The 18,095-nt window shown below is 36.2% G+C and overlaps 1 protein-coding gene across 1 annotated transcript; it reads right to left on the reverse strand.

The window, feature by feature from the left end:
* Positions 1 to 179: 179 nt before the first annotated feature.
* On the reverse strand, positions 180 to 5,298 carry LOC145532656 (olfactory receptor 7A10-like). The gene has a single exon (XM_081558172.1). It carries the CDS (start codon positions 1,116 to 1,118, stop codon positions 180 to 182), a length of 939 nt encoding a protein of 312 aa, XP_081414298.1. The 5' UTR covers positions 1,119 to 5,298.
* Between the last annotated feature and the right edge of the window lie 12,797 nt (positions 5,299 to 18,095).

Raw genomic sequence — 18,095 nt, forward strand, 5'->3', positions numbered from 1 at the left:
GCAATGTAAAAAAAAAAAAGCAATGTTAGAAAATAAACAAAACATGTGGTATCATTGATTTAAGGGACATGGGGTAAAGAAAAAGGAAAAAAAAGACATCTAAAGACAGCAAAAATATCAGGCTTTTTGGATGCCAATCCTGTTCTTGGGTACCTATGAGAACTTCTCTAGCCCCAAGGTCACTCATTGAAAGTGACGGTGCCGACAAGACTTTTCAGAGCCCCCTTTATGTCCTTGTTCCTCAGAGAGTAAATAAATGGATTCAGCATCGGTGTGACCACAGTGTACATCACAGAGGCTATTGCGCTGGCTCTGGAATTTTGAGTAGAGGCAGAGCTGAGGTACACCCCAAGACCTGTGCCATAAAACAAGCAAACAACTGAAAGATGAGACCCACAGGTGGAAAATGCCTTGTACTTCCCCCTTGCTGATGTAATCCTCAGTATGGAGGAGACAATCCGAGAATAAGAAACAACAGTGCCGGAGAGGGGGATAATGCCCATGAGCACAGTGGCAAAACACATCTCCACGATATTGAGAAGGTTGTCAGAACAGGCAAGCTGGATAACCTGATTGATTTCACAGAAGAAATGGGGGATCTCCAAGTCAGTACAAAAGGACAGCCTCAACACCAGCAAACCACGTAGCAAAGAGTCCAGGACACTCAATATCCAAGATGCCAGCAACAGCAAGCCGCAGAGCTGGGGGTTCATCTTGGTTGTGTAGCGCAGTGGATGGCAGATGGCTACGAACCGGTCATAGGCCATCACAGAGAGGAGGAAAATGTCCAGTTCTGCAAAAAGGATGAAAAAATACAGCTGAGTGAGGCAGCCTTCGTAGGTGATGCCTTTGTTCTGGATGTAGAGGTTCAGCAGCATCTTTGGGACGGTGGTAGAAGTGAAACAGATGTCTGAAAAAGACAGATTGGAGAGGAAGATGTACATGGGTGTGTGGAGGTGGGAGTCGTAGATGGTGGTCAGAATGATGAGCAGATTTCCAGCAATAGTTATCAGGTACATGGAGAGGAAAAGCCAAAAGAGGAGAGGCTGCAGCTCTGCCTCATCTGACAGTCCAAGGAGAAGAAATCCTGAAAACTGTGTGTGATTTTCCTGTTCCATATAGCTGGTGTGACTGTCTTGAAAGAGGCAATAAAAAAATACGAACAAATAAACATTACCAACCAACTGAACTACTACTGATTATATTTCTCATATTATATAAATACAGTTAATATTACAGTTTACACATAAAATAAATACATCCTTATATTTTGTTAAGTGATCAGGGTCAATATAGCCCAAAAGTTCAGAGGATTAAAAATGAGGCCAATCTCTTTCTGCCACTGTCCCCACTTTAGTATGCAAACTAGCCGTTTGTCATCTTATTCCTCAAAGCCAGCATTATTTCTACCATTTCTCTGAGATAGAATTATGTAGCTCCTTGCTCTTCATTGTCACTCACGGACTCACAGCATTAGCATCATCTGGAAAGCTTGTTAGAAATGCAGAATTATATAAGAAAACTTTGGGATTTCCCTGGTGGACCAGTGGCTGAAACTCTGTACTCTCAGTGCAACTGAATATAGTCAAGCAACTATATTCCACATGCAGCAACTAAGACCTGGCACAGCCGAATAAATACATTTCTTTTAAAAAAAAACTTTTATGAAGCTCATGGCTAATAAGAATGAAGCCATGGTTCTAACCAGCTTGTTTGTCAATTCATTTGATCCTCATAGTGCTACGAGGTAGGCAAATTGCCACTTACTGGCTGCTTAAAGCAACAGTGGCTCAGCAGTAAAGAATCTGCCTGCAAAGCAAGAGACCTGGGTTCGACCCCTGGGTTGGGAAGAGCCCCCAGAGGAGGGCATGGCAACCCACTCCAGTATCCTTGCCTGGAGAATCCCATGGACGGAGGAGCCTGGTGGGCTACAGTCCATGGGGTCGCAAAGAGTCAGACACGACTGAGGTGACTAACACAAAGCAACACCAGTGTATTTTCTTACAGTTCCAGAGTCTATCCTTTTGAAATCAGTTTCACTGAGCTAAAGTCAAGGTGTTGGCATGGTTGGCTCCTTCTGGAGACTCTATAGTGAAGTCTGTCTTTTCCAGTTTCTGGAGGCTGTCTGGATTCTTTGGTCCCTTTGTTCACATTACTCCAACCTCTTGTTTCCACCATCTCATGGTCTTCTGTCTCTTTGATCTTCTGCCTCCTTTATAAGGAACGCTATGATTAAAATAAGCCCACCCAGACAAGCCTAACCCTAACCCTCCCTCTCGGACCTCCCTCCCACTCCCCTTATCCCACCCCTCTAGGTCATCACAGAGAAGCCAGCTGAGCTTCCTGTGCTTTATACCAGGTTCCCGCTAGCTATCTATTTTACACATGGTAGTGTATATACGTCAATCCTAATCTCCCAGTTCATCCCAGTCTCCCCTTCGGCCCCTGTGTCCACATGTCTGTTCTCTACATCTGTGTCTCTAGTCCTGCCTTGGAAATAAATTCATCTGTACCATTTTTCTGGATTCCACATATATGCATTGATACACTATGTTTGTTTCTCTCTTTCTGACTTACTTCACTCTGTATGAGACTCTAGGTCCATCCACATCTCTACAGATGATCCTGTTTCATTCCTTTTAGGGGCTAAGTAATATTCCATTGTATATATGTACCACATCTTCTTTATCCATTCATCTGTCGATGGATGTTTGGGTTGTTTCCGTGTCCTGGCTATTGTAAATAGTGCTGCAATGAAACAGCCAAGACATGGAAACATCCCTGGTTCTGAATTCTGGTTTCCCCACCATGAACAAATATTCAGTAAGTACTGGCTTATTCTTATGTATTGTGTCTCTCAGATATTTCAATTATTTCCCCACTACTTCTGTCCCATCTCTGTGGTCTCTCATCATCTCTTCCTCTGAAATCACAGGAGACTAGCATGTCTCCAGCACAATCATTGCATTGGCCCCAGAGAGATCTTTCTACAATGTGAACCTACTCATGTATTATAGTTTCCTTTCTTCAGATATTCGACCGGTTTTGTATTAAATTTAGAAATACCCTAATTGTATAACAGGTACTTACTGATTTTCGTCTTGCCAAGCCAATTTCATCTTTTACTGTTCTTCATCTCTTCCACATTGTTCTCCAGGCATTTAGGATTATTTTTCATATCGTAAGTATGCAATGCACTTCTTAAAAATTGTGATAAAACTCACATAACATAAAATTCACGACTGTGATCATTTGAAAGTATACAATTTCATGGCACTTAGTATAGTCTCAGTGTTGTATGAACATCACCAGTATTTAGTTCCAGAAATTTTTTGCTACCCCAAAAGAAAACCCATCAAGCAGTCATTCACCATTTACCTTTCCTCTAATCTCTGGCAACAACTAATTTACCTTCTGTCTCTACGTATTTGTCTGTCCTGGATATTTCATGTAAATAAAACCATACAATAAGTAGCCTTTTGTGTCTGACTTCTTTCACTTATTATTACTCCACATTTTTACACCCCAATTACTTCTGCCAGGATAGCTCATACATTGAAAATTCCAATTCCTCCATCAAGACTCATTCCAAATTTTTCTCAGGGTGCATACTCTATTTTACCCTAGGTCTTTATTGCCCCCCGCTCTCTGACAGAGCTGAACAGTTTTTATTGCACTCTGTCAACACTGTTTTGCCTACTGTGAGGTTTTTAAAAAAATATTTATTATCTGGCTGTACCAGTATTAGGGGCGACATGCAAGATCTTTTCTTTTCTTTTTTTTTTTAGTTGCAGCATGTGAACTCTTAGTGGCGACATGTGGGATCTAGTTTCCTGACCGAGGATTGAACCCGGGCCCCCTGCATTAGGAACGCGGAGTCTTAACCACTGGACCACCAGGGGAGTCCCCATATGCCCCCTTTAAAGGGATGGTAGCTGTCTGGCTCCATCTACTTTTCGCCCAGTGGGAATATGGTCCTCAAAGTGTCTAATCTTTCAAATTGTCAAGAGAAACCATAAAGCTAGACTGTATATGAACCTTCCCCCAATTTGGTAGGGAAGTCCCTATCATGGGATATTACCTTTAGTAATACCTTAAGTTTTTTGGTCTTAGTCCCCTCTATGATGGAAGGAGTAACATCTTATCCCTTCCTTTATTCCAGAACACAGTTAAATGTTCAATTTAGGGTAATCCTTGCTAATTATTTCCTGAATGAAAGAGTTGGAATAGAAATTGTTGATAGTGAAAGATAAGAGAAACAGAAACAAAAGGAAAAGCTGAAGTGGGTATGGAAGATAAACAGGAGAAAATGGGGGAGAGGAGGGAAGGGGAAGCCCAAGCTACTGAACTGAAAGCCACAGCAGATAAACCATATTAAGAAACAGTAGGCCATAGTTGATGCTAAAACTGTTTCCAAGTTCTTAAAACTTTAAAGTCTTGGTTTTGCTGAACTTTTATTTCTTTATCTCTGTTAGGAACCTTGAAAATTGATATCATTAATAGGGATCCTCCCTCCATAGCTCATTTATCTCATTTTTTTCCCCCCCGCACTGGCGAGGATTCTCTGGCTTTCCAAGTTGTATCACTGAAGAGTCAACTTACACTGACTCCTTTTCCGTTTCTCCTGTAAACAGTTGTTAAAAGATGGGAGCTCTGCCCCTAGGAAGGGCAGGGAGACAAAATCACTCATGAGATCTCTGAAAGATACAGTTGTGCTTCCTCTATTACTGATTAAGCCAAATTGCCAAAGATGTGCAAAAAAAGAAGACCATTACAGCTTCAGAAGTTTCCAGGATCAAAGTCTCATTGTGCCTCATTAAATAAATTGTTACATTGTTACTCTGTTCTCTGAGGACTAGAATTCTCTAGAAGCTAAGGAGCTAAATAAAAGTTGATTTTGTTTTGGCAGTCATGCCTCTTGGGAGTAGCTATGGATCTCAATGTATGTCTTCTAATCAAGGTCAGGATTATTCCCTTAGATGTGATCTGTAGGGAACAGGGTATAAGGATGGTCCCCTTTATATCAAGTGTAGTTAACTCATTATAGACCTGAAGCAAAGGGTTGCAGAAAGTCTGCTGAGCTCCCTAGGCTTTGACCAAGAAATTTGAAAATGATAAAAAAAATGTAAAAATTACAAAGCTTCATTGTTTATTTGTGTCATTTCTAAACATTAGTTATCTGGACCTCTGCTACTCCTTCAACCAAAAGATTTTATAACCATTGTTATTAGTAATTACTGTTTATACTTCATTTATCCTGTTATTTTACTTACATAAATTTAATAAAAATGGAATTTCTTATTACAGAATCTAAATATAGACTCTCTTCAGTGTCTAATGTACATTTTTCACATAAATGTCTAATGTATTAATACATTTTCCAACATCAATCATTCTTAGCAAATCAAAATAGTCCACCAAATGGAAATGGGTCTTTAAATACTTGTCCATTTTTGGACATTTATTTGCTTTCTAAGTTTTCTTTATGATGATATTGTGTTGATTGATTTTACGTATTTCATTTTAGAACTATGTAAACTATATCTTGCCTGGAGAATCCCAGGGACGGCGGAGCCTGATGGGCTGCCATCTATGCGGTCGCACAGAGTCAGACATGACTGAGGTGACTTAGCAGTAAACAAATCTTTAGAGCTGTATCTTGCTCAGTTTTTAAAGATATTTCCTTGATCATATTCTTATAAATGATCATCTATTCCATGATTTTCAGTTCAATTCAGTTCAGTTCAGTCGCTCAGTCGTGTTCGACTCTTTGCAACCCCATGGACTGCAGCATGCCAGGCCTCCCTGTCCATCACCAACTCCTGGAGTTTACGCAAACTCATGTCCATTGAGTCAGTGATGCCATCCAACCATCTCATCCTCTGCTGTCCCCTTCTCCTCCCACCATCAATCTTTCCCAGCATCAGGGTCTTTTCCAGTGAGTCAGTTCTTCCCATCAGGTGGCCAAAGTATTGGAGTTTCAGCTTCAGCATTAGTCCTTCCAATGAATATTCAGGACTGATCTCCTTTAGGATGGACTGGTTTGATCTCCTTGCAGTCCAAGGGACTCTCAAGAGTCTTCTCCAACACCACAGTTCAAAAGCTCAAAATTTTTGTGCTGTCAAATTTTTATTTTTTGTGCCATATTTTTATTTATCTATCTGCATAAAATGCTTAAATAATGAGTAGAAAAAATGTTATTTCTATCTACAATACTTTTATGTCAAGTGCCAGGTTACTCTTTCAAACAAACTTCAGAATCATCTAGCCTTGTTGCAAGAAAAATATTATGAATTTATTGGATACTCCATTAAACTTAAAATTTAATTTGCAAAGAATTGACATATTTATTGTATTCAGAATTCCATTGCAATAACAAGAATTTGCCTCTAGGTATTTCAGCCTCTTTTGGGATAAGCTTTCCTGTAGTTTGTAGATTATGTTAATTTACTGATAATAGTATTTTAATATATTTTAGGTTTACTTCTACTAAGGTATTTTCCCTATTATCTGATATATTAGGAAAACTTCTGATATTTCTGTATTTATGAAGTATCATGTTAGTTTTCAGGATTCTTTTTCTTAATTTTGAGATTATTTCCAAAATTCAACTTTATCCTAATAACATGGGTTAGTAGTTCAGTCTTGTCTGCCTCTTTGCAGCCCCATAGACTGTAGCTTGCCAGGCTCCTCTGCTCATGAAATTCTCCAAGCAAGAATACTGGAGTAGGTTGCCATTTCCTTCTCCAGGGGATTTTCCCAACCCAGTGCTCAAACCTGGGCCTTCCACATTGCACACAGATTCTTTACCATCTGAACCACCAGAGTTTTATAAAACCTATTTCACTTTTAGGTCTTATTGCATTGATTTGACATTTCAGTGCACTGTGAAAATTTATGGCAGGAGTTGGGAATTCTGGATGGCAAATCGAAGATGGTGATGTTTAAAGACCCTGACCTCATCTCCTTCCATGGGTACTCCAAAACTTCAACTATTTACAAAGCAACTATCTATGAGAACAATCTTCACGATAACAAGAACAGCAATATCCCTGAGACTAGTAGAAAAGATCTTCTACAGCTAAAGATATAAACAAGGAACCACAGTGAGTCAGGTAGGCAGAGCAGAGATGGGGCCCCACCCACCAGAGGCCAGCTGCTGTAGGACCCTCCTGAGCCCTGGTCACCCCAAGACCTGGCCCCACTCACCAAAAACCCAGGACCAGCCACACCCACCAGCAGCCTGACAGTAGTCCTGGACCAGGGTGGCCCTGCAGCCAGCATGTCAAGACTTGGCTTACCCACTGGCAGGTGAGGAATGAGGCTCCCCTGAGGTGTGACACAGCCCCACCAACCAGTGGCTGGCAGCCTTGGCACAAGACAGCCTGATAACCAATTGGACCTGCCATGCCCACAATAGACAGCTCACCACAACAGAAAGACGCATGCAACCCACTCAGAGGGCATCTCTAAACCATGTAGCTCTAGTGATCTGAGGGGACTGCACTAGTGGATCCTGTAGGATATTTCCTATATAAGGCCACTTCTCCAAGATCAGGAAATGTAACTAACCTACCAAATACATAGGAATGCTGCTGCTGCTGCTGCTAAGTCGCTTCAGTAGTGTCTGACTCTGTGCGACCCCATAGACGGCAGCCCACCAGGCTCCTCTGTCCCTGGGATTCTCCAGGCAAGAATACTGGAGTGGGTTGCCATTCCCTTCTCCAATGCATGAAATTGAAAAGTGAAAGTGAAGTCGCTCAGTCGTGTCCGACTCTTTGCGACCCCATGCATGGACTGCAGCCTACCAGGCTCCTCTGTCCATGGGATTTTCCAGGCAAGAGTACTGGAGTGGGTTGCCATTGCCTTCTCCAATACATAGGAATAAAAACAACAAATTATGCAAAACGAAGTAATGGAGACATGCTCCAAATGAAGAAGCAAGATTAAACCCCGGAAGAACTAAACTAACTGAAGTGGAAACAAGTGATCTACCTGATAAAGAATTCAAGATAATGATCATAAAGATACTCAAAGAACTAGATGAAGGGAGAGTGAAAAGTTAGAAGTTTTTAATAAAGAGTTAGAAAATATAAAAAAACAAGGAGAAATGAAGAATACAATAACTAAAATAAAAATATACCAGAAGGAAGCAACAGTAGATTAGATGATATGAAGAACAGACCAGCAAACTGGAAGACAGAATAGTGGAAATCACTATAGCTAAACAGAAAAAGAAATTTAATGAAAAGAGCTTAAGAGACCTCTGAAACAACAGTAAGCATACTAACACATTCTCATCATAGGGATCCAGATGAAGAGGAGAGAAAGGGGAACTCTTTCTCATATTTGAAGACATAATAGCCGTAAACTACACTAACCTGGGAAAGGAAGCAGATGCTTAGGTCCAGGAAGAACAAAGAGTCCCAAACAGAATCACCCCAAAGAGAGCCACGCCGAGACACTTTGTAATTAAAACAGTGAAAATTAAATATAAAGACAAAATATTAAAAGCAGCAAAGTAAAAGCAGCAAGTTGCATACAAGGAAACTCCCATAAGGCTATCAGCTGACTTTTTGGAAGAAAGTCTGCAAGCCAGAAAGGAGTGATGTGATGTATTTAAAGTGATAAAAAAAAAAAAGGAAAACCTACAATTAAGAATTCTCTACTCAGTAAGGCTTTCATTCAGATTTGAAGGTGAGATAAAAATTTTACAGACAAGAAAAGCCTAAAAGAGTTCCAACACCATGAAAACAGCTTTACAAAAACTCTAAGCAGAAAAGAAAGGTCACAACTAGACATGGGGAAAGTGTGAAAGGAAAAATCTCATTGGTAAAGGCACATATACAGTAAAGATAGTAGATCAACTACTTACAAATCAAGTAGGAAGGTTAAAAGGCAAAAATAGTAAAGTCATCTATATCCAAAGTAGGTAGATATTAAGGGATACACAAAACAAAATGATGTAAAATATGATGTCACAAGCAGTAAAAACAGGCAGATGGACTAAAAACGTAATGTTCTAAAATGCATTTGAACTTAAGTGATTAGCAGTTTAACATAATGACTTTTATAAGTTGCTTATATATATATTTATATATATATGTGTAGATTGCTACATATAAACTTTACATTAACTACAAACTATAATACATATGTTAGATACACACACAAAAAGAGAAAAGAATCCAAACATAGTAATAAAGATAGTTGTCAAATCACAGGGAAGAGAACAAAGAGAAAGAAGGGAATGAAAAAGAACCACAAAAACTGTTTTTAAAATGGCAATAAGTACATACCTATCAATAATGACTTTAAAATTAAATGGACTAATTGCACCAATCAAAAGACATAGAGTGACCAAATGGATACAGAAACAAGACTCAAATATATGTTGCCAACAAAAGACTCACTTCAAATCCAAAGACACACACAGACTGAAAGTGGAATCTGTTCTCCACACACAGACTGAAAGTGAAATCTGTTCTCCATTGATTTCTATGTCTATCTTCACGCTAAACCACAATGTCTTGATTTCTGCACCTTTAGAGTAAGTTTTGAAGTCAAGTAGTGTGAGACCTTCTTTTGTTTTCTTTCAAAATTCTTTTGGCTATTGTAGGTTCTTTGCATTGCTATATAAGTATTACATAACAGTCAATTTCTATCAAGCAGTCCTAACAGAAATTTTAATTTGGATTTTAAAGCATTCACAGAGCAGTTTAGGCAGACTTGCTCTGTATCAGGTCATTTCCCATGAGCTCTAAAATATTACTTACTTCTAACATCAACGCATAAAGTAGGTGGAATTTCCCGAGTTTATCAATAAAGAACCAAACACCAAAATGTGTTACTTCCCGTCATTAAGGAAATATTCAACGGGCAGGTGCAAACTTGATTACGCCGAGACTGAGCTACCAAGTCCCACATTTGACCACCTAATGTCAGACCTGAGGTGTGGAATGGTCCTTGGTAGAGAAGGTCTCAAAATACCTACATCTGACTCTAATAGTAGACCACAATTTTGATATTCAAAGTGGTCCACAGAACAGGACCAGCAGCATCAATATCATCAACTCAGAACTAGTTCCGAATATAGAATCTCTGGGCTTGCTTAATCAGAATCTGCATTTGAACAAGATTCCCAAGTGATTCATATACACATTAATGCTATAGATCTTTTGGTCTAAATTACTGTTTCTCAATATGTTGACTTTTGTGTTGGATAATTCTTTTTTTTAATTAGTTAATTGTTTTAGTTTTTGGCTGTGCTGGGTCTTTGTTGCTGTGCATGGGATTATTGAAGTGGCTTCTCGCCTTGCGGAGCACTGGCTTTAGAGCACAGGCTTGGTAGTTGTAGTGCATGGGCTTAATTGCTCTGCGGAATGTGGGATCTTAGTTCCCCGGCCAGGGATTGAACCCATGTCTCCTGCTTACCAGGCAGATTCTTAACTGCTGAACCACCTGAAAAGTCCCTGGATAATTCTTTTTGGTGGGAATACCTTGTGCAGTATAGGATGTTGAGCAGCATTCTTTGCCTTGATCCAACAAATGGGAGTAGTACTTTCCCACTTATAACAAATAAAATTTCTCCCCAAAATGCCAAGTGTGCCTGCAGGCAAAAACACCCCGGTTGAGAACCACTGGCTTTGAGCATGAGAACTTGAAATAACTTGATGCAGCTCCAATCAAACCTCATCCTTTAGTAACTTAGGGCAGATTACCTTACACATATAAGCCCAATTTCTGCAAATATAGAATGATATTTTAAATAGTATGGACCTCAGAGAGTGGGCTTTAGTAAAAATTAAATGAGACGATTTGCATGAGAATGTTAAGTTCAGTTCCTGAACTGATATATATTATATTATATATAGTAATGTATATTAATATAATATATATTATACTTATATATTAATATATAATATATAATATTATATAATATATATTATATATGTTATATAATATAATATATATTATATTGTATATAATATAATATCTATATTATATAATACATAATATATATAATATATAATAATATAATAATAATATATATAATATAACATATATAATATATTATATGTTATATTATATATACTATATATTATATATTAATATACATATATATAAGTATATATAATATATATACTTATATATATAAGTATATTAATATATAATGTATATATTAATATACTTATATATATAATATATAATATACTTATACATATATTAATATATATAAGTATATATTATACTAATATATATTACTATATATAATATAGTATATAGTAATATAATATATTATTACTATATACTATATTATATATGTTAATATAATCTATATCATATTAATATATATATTATATAATAATATATATTATATATATTATACATATTATACATATTATGTATAATTATATTATACATATAATATATTTATATATAATATAATATAAAATATAATATATTAATATATATTAATATATCATATATAAATATATTATAATATATTATAATATTATTAATATATCATATATAATATATTATAATATATGATATATTAATATATGATATATTAATATTATTATAATATATTATAATAATATTAATATTGATATTATTAATATTAATAATATCAATATATATTATGTATTATATTATATATTATATAATTGTGTTATTATATATTATAATATATAATATATAATATATTAATATAATATATTAATATAATATTAATAATTGACATAATATAATTATAATATAATAATATTATAATTATAATATAGTTAATAATTAATATAATATATAATAATATATTAATATATACCAATATAATATATTATATATTAATATATAATATATTATAATATATTATAATATTATTACAATATTGTATATTATATATTAATATATTACAATATATTATGATGTTATTAATATATTATATTATATATTAGTATATTATATATTAATATATATTATAATATATTATAAAATTATTAATGTATATATTATATATTATTATTATAAATATAATATATAATAATATATAATTATATAATTAATATAATTAATATAATTATTATATAATTAATATATAATTATATATTATATATAATATGTATATATATTATATGTATATATGTATATATAATATGTATATATTATATAATGTATAATGTATATATAATGTATATATATTATACATATATATATAATATATATAATTGCATATATTATAATTAATTATATATATATTAATTAATATATTGTATATATTATATAATTGTATATATTATATATAATTGTATATACATATGTATACATTATACATATATATAATGTATAATGTATATATACATTATACATATATATAATATATATGATTGTATATATTATAATTAATTATATATATTAATTAATATATTGTATATATTATATAATTGTATATATTATATATATAATTGTATATATTATATATAATATGTATATATATTATATGTATATATATGTATATATATTATATATACATATATAATGTATAATGTATATATAATGTATATATGTACATTATATATATGTATATATATTATATGTATATATGTATATATATTATATATACATATATATATTGTATAATGTATATATATTATACATATATAATATATATAATTGTATATATTACAATTAATTATATATATTAATTAATATATATTAATATATCTTATTTTAAAAGCTAATGTTTTTTGAATGGGTGAATTTAACTTGGATAACCATTATATCTACTACTGTGGGCAAGAATCCCTTAGAAGAAATGGAGTACCTCTCATAGTAAACAAAAGAGTCTGAAATGCAGTGCTTGGATGCAGTCTCAAAAATGACAGAATGATCTCTGTTCGTTTCCAAGGCAAACCATTCAATATCACAGTAATCCGAGTCTATGCCCCGACCAGTAATGCTGAAGATGCTGAAGTGGTTCTATGGTTCCATGAAGAACACGGTTCTATGAAGACCTACAAGACTTTTTAGAAATAACACCCAAAAGAGATGTCCTTTTCATTATGGGGGACTGGAATGAAAAAGTAGGAAGTCAAGAGATACCTGGAGTAACAGACAAATTTGGCCTTGGAGTACAAAACGAAGCAGGTAAAGGCTAACAGAGTTTTGCCAAGAGGACACATTGGTCATAGCAAACACCCTCTTCCAACAACACAAGAGGAGACTCAACACATGGACATCACCAGATGGTCAATGCTGAAATCAGATTGATTATATTCTTTGCAGCCAAAGATGGGAAGCTCTTTAGAATCAGCAAAAACAAGAACGGGAGTTGACTGGCTCAGATCAAGAACTCCTTATTGCCAAATTCAGACTTAAATTGAAGAAAGTAGGGAAAACCACTAGACCATTCAGGTATGACCTAAATCAAATCCTTTATGATTATACAGTGGAAGTGACAAATAGATTCAAGGGATTAGATCTGATAAACAGAGTACCTGAAGAACTATGGATGGAGGTTCATGACATTGTACAAGAGGCAGAGATCAAGACCATCCCCAAGAAAAAGAAATGTAAAAAGGCAAAATGGTTGTCTGAGGAGGCCTTACAAATGGCTGTGAAAAGAAGAGAAGCTAAAGGCAAAGGAGAAAAGGAAAGATATACCCATTTGATTGCAGAGTTCCAAAGAATAGCAAGCAGAGATAAGAAAGCCTTCCTCAGTGATCAATGCAAAGGAATAGAGAAAAATAATAGAATGGGAAAGACTAGAGATCTCTTCAAGAAAATTAGAGATACCAAGGGAACTTTTCATGCAAAGATGGGCACAATAAAGGACAGAAATGGTATGGACCTAACAGAAGCAGAAGATATTAAGAAGGAGTGGCAAGAATACACAGAAGAACTATACAGAAAAGATCTTCACGACCCAGATAATCATGATGGTGTGATCACTCACCTAGAGCCAGACATCCTGGAATGTGAAGTCAAGTGGGCCTTAGGAAGCATCACTGCGAACAAAGCTAGTGGAGGTGATGGAATTCCAGCTGAGCTATTTCAAATCCTAAAATATGATGCTGTGAAAGTGCTGCACTCAATGCCAGCATATTTGGAAAACTTAGAAGTGGCCACAGGACTGGCAAAGGTCAGTTTTCATTCCAGTCCCAAAGAAAGGCAATGCCAAAGAATGCTCAAACTACCTCACAATTGCACTCATCTCACATGCTAGCAAAGTAATGCTCAAAATTCTCCAAGCCAAGCTCCAACAGAACATGAACCATGAACTTCCAGATGTTCAAGCTGGATTTAGAAAAGGTAGAGGAACCCTAGATCAAATTGCCAACATCAGTTGGATCATTAAAAAAGCAAGAGAGTTCCAGAAAAAAAATCTACTTCTGATTTATTAACTATACCAAAGTCTTTGACTGTGTGGATCATAATAAACTATGGAAAATTCTTCAAGAGATGGGAATACCAGACCACCTGACCTGCCTCTTGAGAAATCTGTATGCAGGTCAAGAAGCAACAGTTAGAACTGGACATAGAACAACAAACTGGCTCCAAATCAGGAAAGGAGTACATCAAGGCTGTATATTGTCCCCCTGCTTGTTTAACTTATATGCAGAGTACATCATGTGAAATGCTGGGCTGGATGAAGCACAAGCTGGAATCAAAATTGCGGGAGAAATATCAATAACCTCAGCTATGCAGATGACACTGCCCTTATGGCAGAAAGTGAAGAAGAAGAGCCTCTTGATGAAAATGAAAGAGGAGAGTGAAAAAGTTGCCTTAAAACTCAACATTCAAAAAACAAAGATCATGGCATCCGGTCCTATCACTTCATGGCAAATAGAAGGGGAAACAGTGGAAACAGTGAGAGAGTTTATTTTCTTGGGCTCCAAAATCACTGCAGATGGTGACAGCAGCCATGAAGTTAAAAGACGCTTGCTCCTTGGAAGAAAAGTTATGACCAGCCTAGACAGCATATTTAAAAGTAGAGACATTACTTTGCCAACAAAGGTCCGTCTAGTCAAAGCTATGGTTTTTCCAGTAGTCACGTAAGGATGTGAGAGTTGACTATAAAGAAAGCTGAGTGCCGAAGTATTGATGCTTTTGAACTGTGGTGTTGGAGAAGACTCTTGAGCGTCCCTTGGATTGCAAGGAGATCCAACCAGTCCATCCTAAAAGAAATCAGTCCTGAATATTCATTGGAAAGACTGATGCTGAAGCTGAAACTCCAATACTTTGGCCACCTGATGTGAAGAACTGACTCGTTGGAAAAGACCCTGATGCTGGGAAAGATTGAAGGTGAGAGAAGAAGGGGACAGCAGAGGATGAGATGGTTGGATGGCATCACCAACTCGATGGACATGAGTTTGAGTAAGCTCCAGGAGTTGGTGAGGAACCGGGAAGACTGGCATGCTGCAGTCCATGAGGTTGCAAAGAATTGGACCCAACTGAGTGACTGAACTGGCTGAATCTGTGTTAAAAGCATAAAACTCCTAATTGACTTATCAAAGGTATCACGAAGCTCATGGCTATAGTACCTATGGTTTTATCTCAAAGGAAAACATCCCTCACCCTTGTGGAGGAAGTGAATAGCAATTTTCTAGAGATTTCAGGAGATATGCCCTGACACAAGTAAATACTTTGGAGGTCCATGAGACCTTCGTAACATAGAATCCTCAGTCTTAGAATTGAAGAAAACATGACCTCAAGATTGAGAGACAGTACAAGGAGGTGAGACCTTTGGAAGACAGCAGAATTCATGGAAAAAGTAATAAAAACTGGAGTCACCTGAGGGCCAATCTGGTCTATTAGGAATAGACAATCAGCAGGGGATTTTCCCCTTGTGTCCAGACCAGTGTCCCATAGGAAAATGATATGCTCGGAGGTACAGGTAATAATAAAAAACAATGCCTAATGAGCAGACCCCAGAAACTGTAAATATCTTCTCTGCTATTGTTTCTGAGCATGGGCACCCTTAAGCTGGAGAGGGCATGATTGTTGATTTTAGATTCCTAAGTCTGGCTTGGAAACTGATGTTTCACTTCTTTCTGCTGTCCTCTGTGATAACAGAGCCTCAGTCTCCTTCACTAACCATCCAGAGAAGAATTCAGACTTCCACACAGAGCCCTTCCTCTCAGAGACCCCATTCAGGTGAGTCTGGGAGCTCAGTAGGTACTTCAGGAAAGATTTAAAGAGGAGGGAAGTGGAGAATTTCCACCCAAAGTCACCTGAGAGAAAAACTAAACTAGCCCAGAGCCTAGAGATTATTTGCTAGGTAGACTGATTAATGGATCATTAATTAATTTAGTATGTTAGAAGGAGAAGTCTCCTTTGGACTCAGAAATACAAGAATCATTGCAACAACTAAATGATGAGAATGCAAGTCTTTTTGGAGGAGAATAAAGAAGGGAACAAAGGTATAAAATGGTTCCAATATCTGAAGCATTTTGCATTGAAGAGGAGTAGCAAAATAGAGTATTAGGTGTGGAGGCCTGTGCAGTGAACTGAAAACATTTTAAAATTTTTACTATGGGGTGTATTTGAGCATGTTCTGTATTTGTTAGAAATCCCACACCACAAGAAGTCAGTATAACTTTGCAACAACAGTTCTTAAGATGAATATTTTGCATTGGTAGCATGTTGAATATTCACATGAAAAAACATTATTTAATATGAAAAGGGAGTATGCTAAAGAGCCTTACTTTACAATCATTTTATTACCTAGTTGTGGAAGTGATGGATGCATTTGAGAGGTATAACAAAAAATTTGGCCTCATTGCATCATCATCTTCATTCACAGGAAGGAACTACACTAAATTTTTACATATGTCGACTAAATCAGCTGACCACCTCAGACATAAATATCGCTATCCCCATCATTTGAGTAAAGATTCCTGAGTCAGGAAGATCCCCTGGAAAAGGGAAAAGCTACCCACTCCAGTATTCTGGCCTGGAGAATTCCATGGACTATATAGTCCATGGTGTCATAAAGAGTTAGACACAACTGAGTGACTTTCACTTCACTTTCACTAACATTTTAAATGATTTGCTTGGCTCTCCATAGACCAACAGCTGATACATGGTAGATCTGCTATTCTAAAGATGGTTTCCTGATTCTGAAGGTTTTGCATTTAATACCACTTAGAAAGTCTTTTGCCATTTCATCTTTTACAATCCCTAATATTGTATGTTGTAATTTTCTGTTGTAAATTGAGGGTTGATTCCCTTGACTTATTTTTCTAGTAGCATCTCCAGTCGATAAGGTGTCTCAACATTGTGAGGTATCATTCCTTTCTCTTGAGGATAAATTTTTTTTTTTTTTTTTTTTTTTGCTGCTTTAGTAGTTATTCTGGGTGTCAAGGGTCTATACTGGGATTGGAATGCTGCCAGAACCAGAGAAGCTTTCTCCCTATCACAATCTCTCAGAAATCTCCTGAGCATTTTGGATCTCTGTCCTTTCATATGTCTTTGTCTTTTCCCTCTCTCTATTTTTGAAATGCTTTTTCTGTTTCCTTAAATACAAGACACAGACTGGTCATATAAATATAGAACCCCATGTCCATGGTAGCTTTCTAACTGGAATTGGGTTACTGTTTCTATATTCTTTACGGGGAAAATAATCAGATGTCCACAGCTTCCCTTGTATCATTTATTTCCTAATTGTTGTGGCAGTGGTGAGAAGATCCTGGTAGTAACATGACCCCAGGAAATCACAAAGTGGTAACGCAGTTGGTGTGTGTATGTGTTGTATGTTGGTTGTGTGTGTGCCCTTATTTTGTGGGGCATGAGCATCTCAGGGCAGTGGTACCCAGCCCACAAGCTCCAAAATCTGACCTTTAGTACAGATGCCAGAATGTTAACCAACAGATGGAAATAAGAACATCATCATTACCCACAGGATTCCTTGGAAACAAAATTGATAAAGTATGAGGGATGGCATGTGAATGAGGACTCCTTGTGTCTTGAAGTTTCACTGCAGCAGAAAAGTCACCTGGTTTCTCCACATCTTCTGACACTATCTTTCATCACATTCCCTCTTGTTTCCTCTCACCACACTGGCCCCATTTTGAGTTTTGGATATCTGAAACAAA

This window comes from Giraffa tippelskirchi, chromosome 13 (genome assembly GCF_054371585.1).
Source record: "Giraffa tippelskirchi isolate mGirTip1 chromosome 13, T2T-mGirTip1v1.2.pri, whole genome shotgun sequence".
Taxonomy (NCBI): domain Eukaryota; kingdom Metazoa; phylum Chordata; class Mammalia; order Artiodactyla; family Giraffidae; genus Giraffa; species Giraffa tippelskirchi.

Coding starts and splice junctions, on each gene's coding strand:
- LOC145532656 (XM_081558172.1), bottom strand. CDS start 1,118: ATGGAACAGGAAAATCACACACAGTTTTCAGGATTTCTTCTCCTTGGA.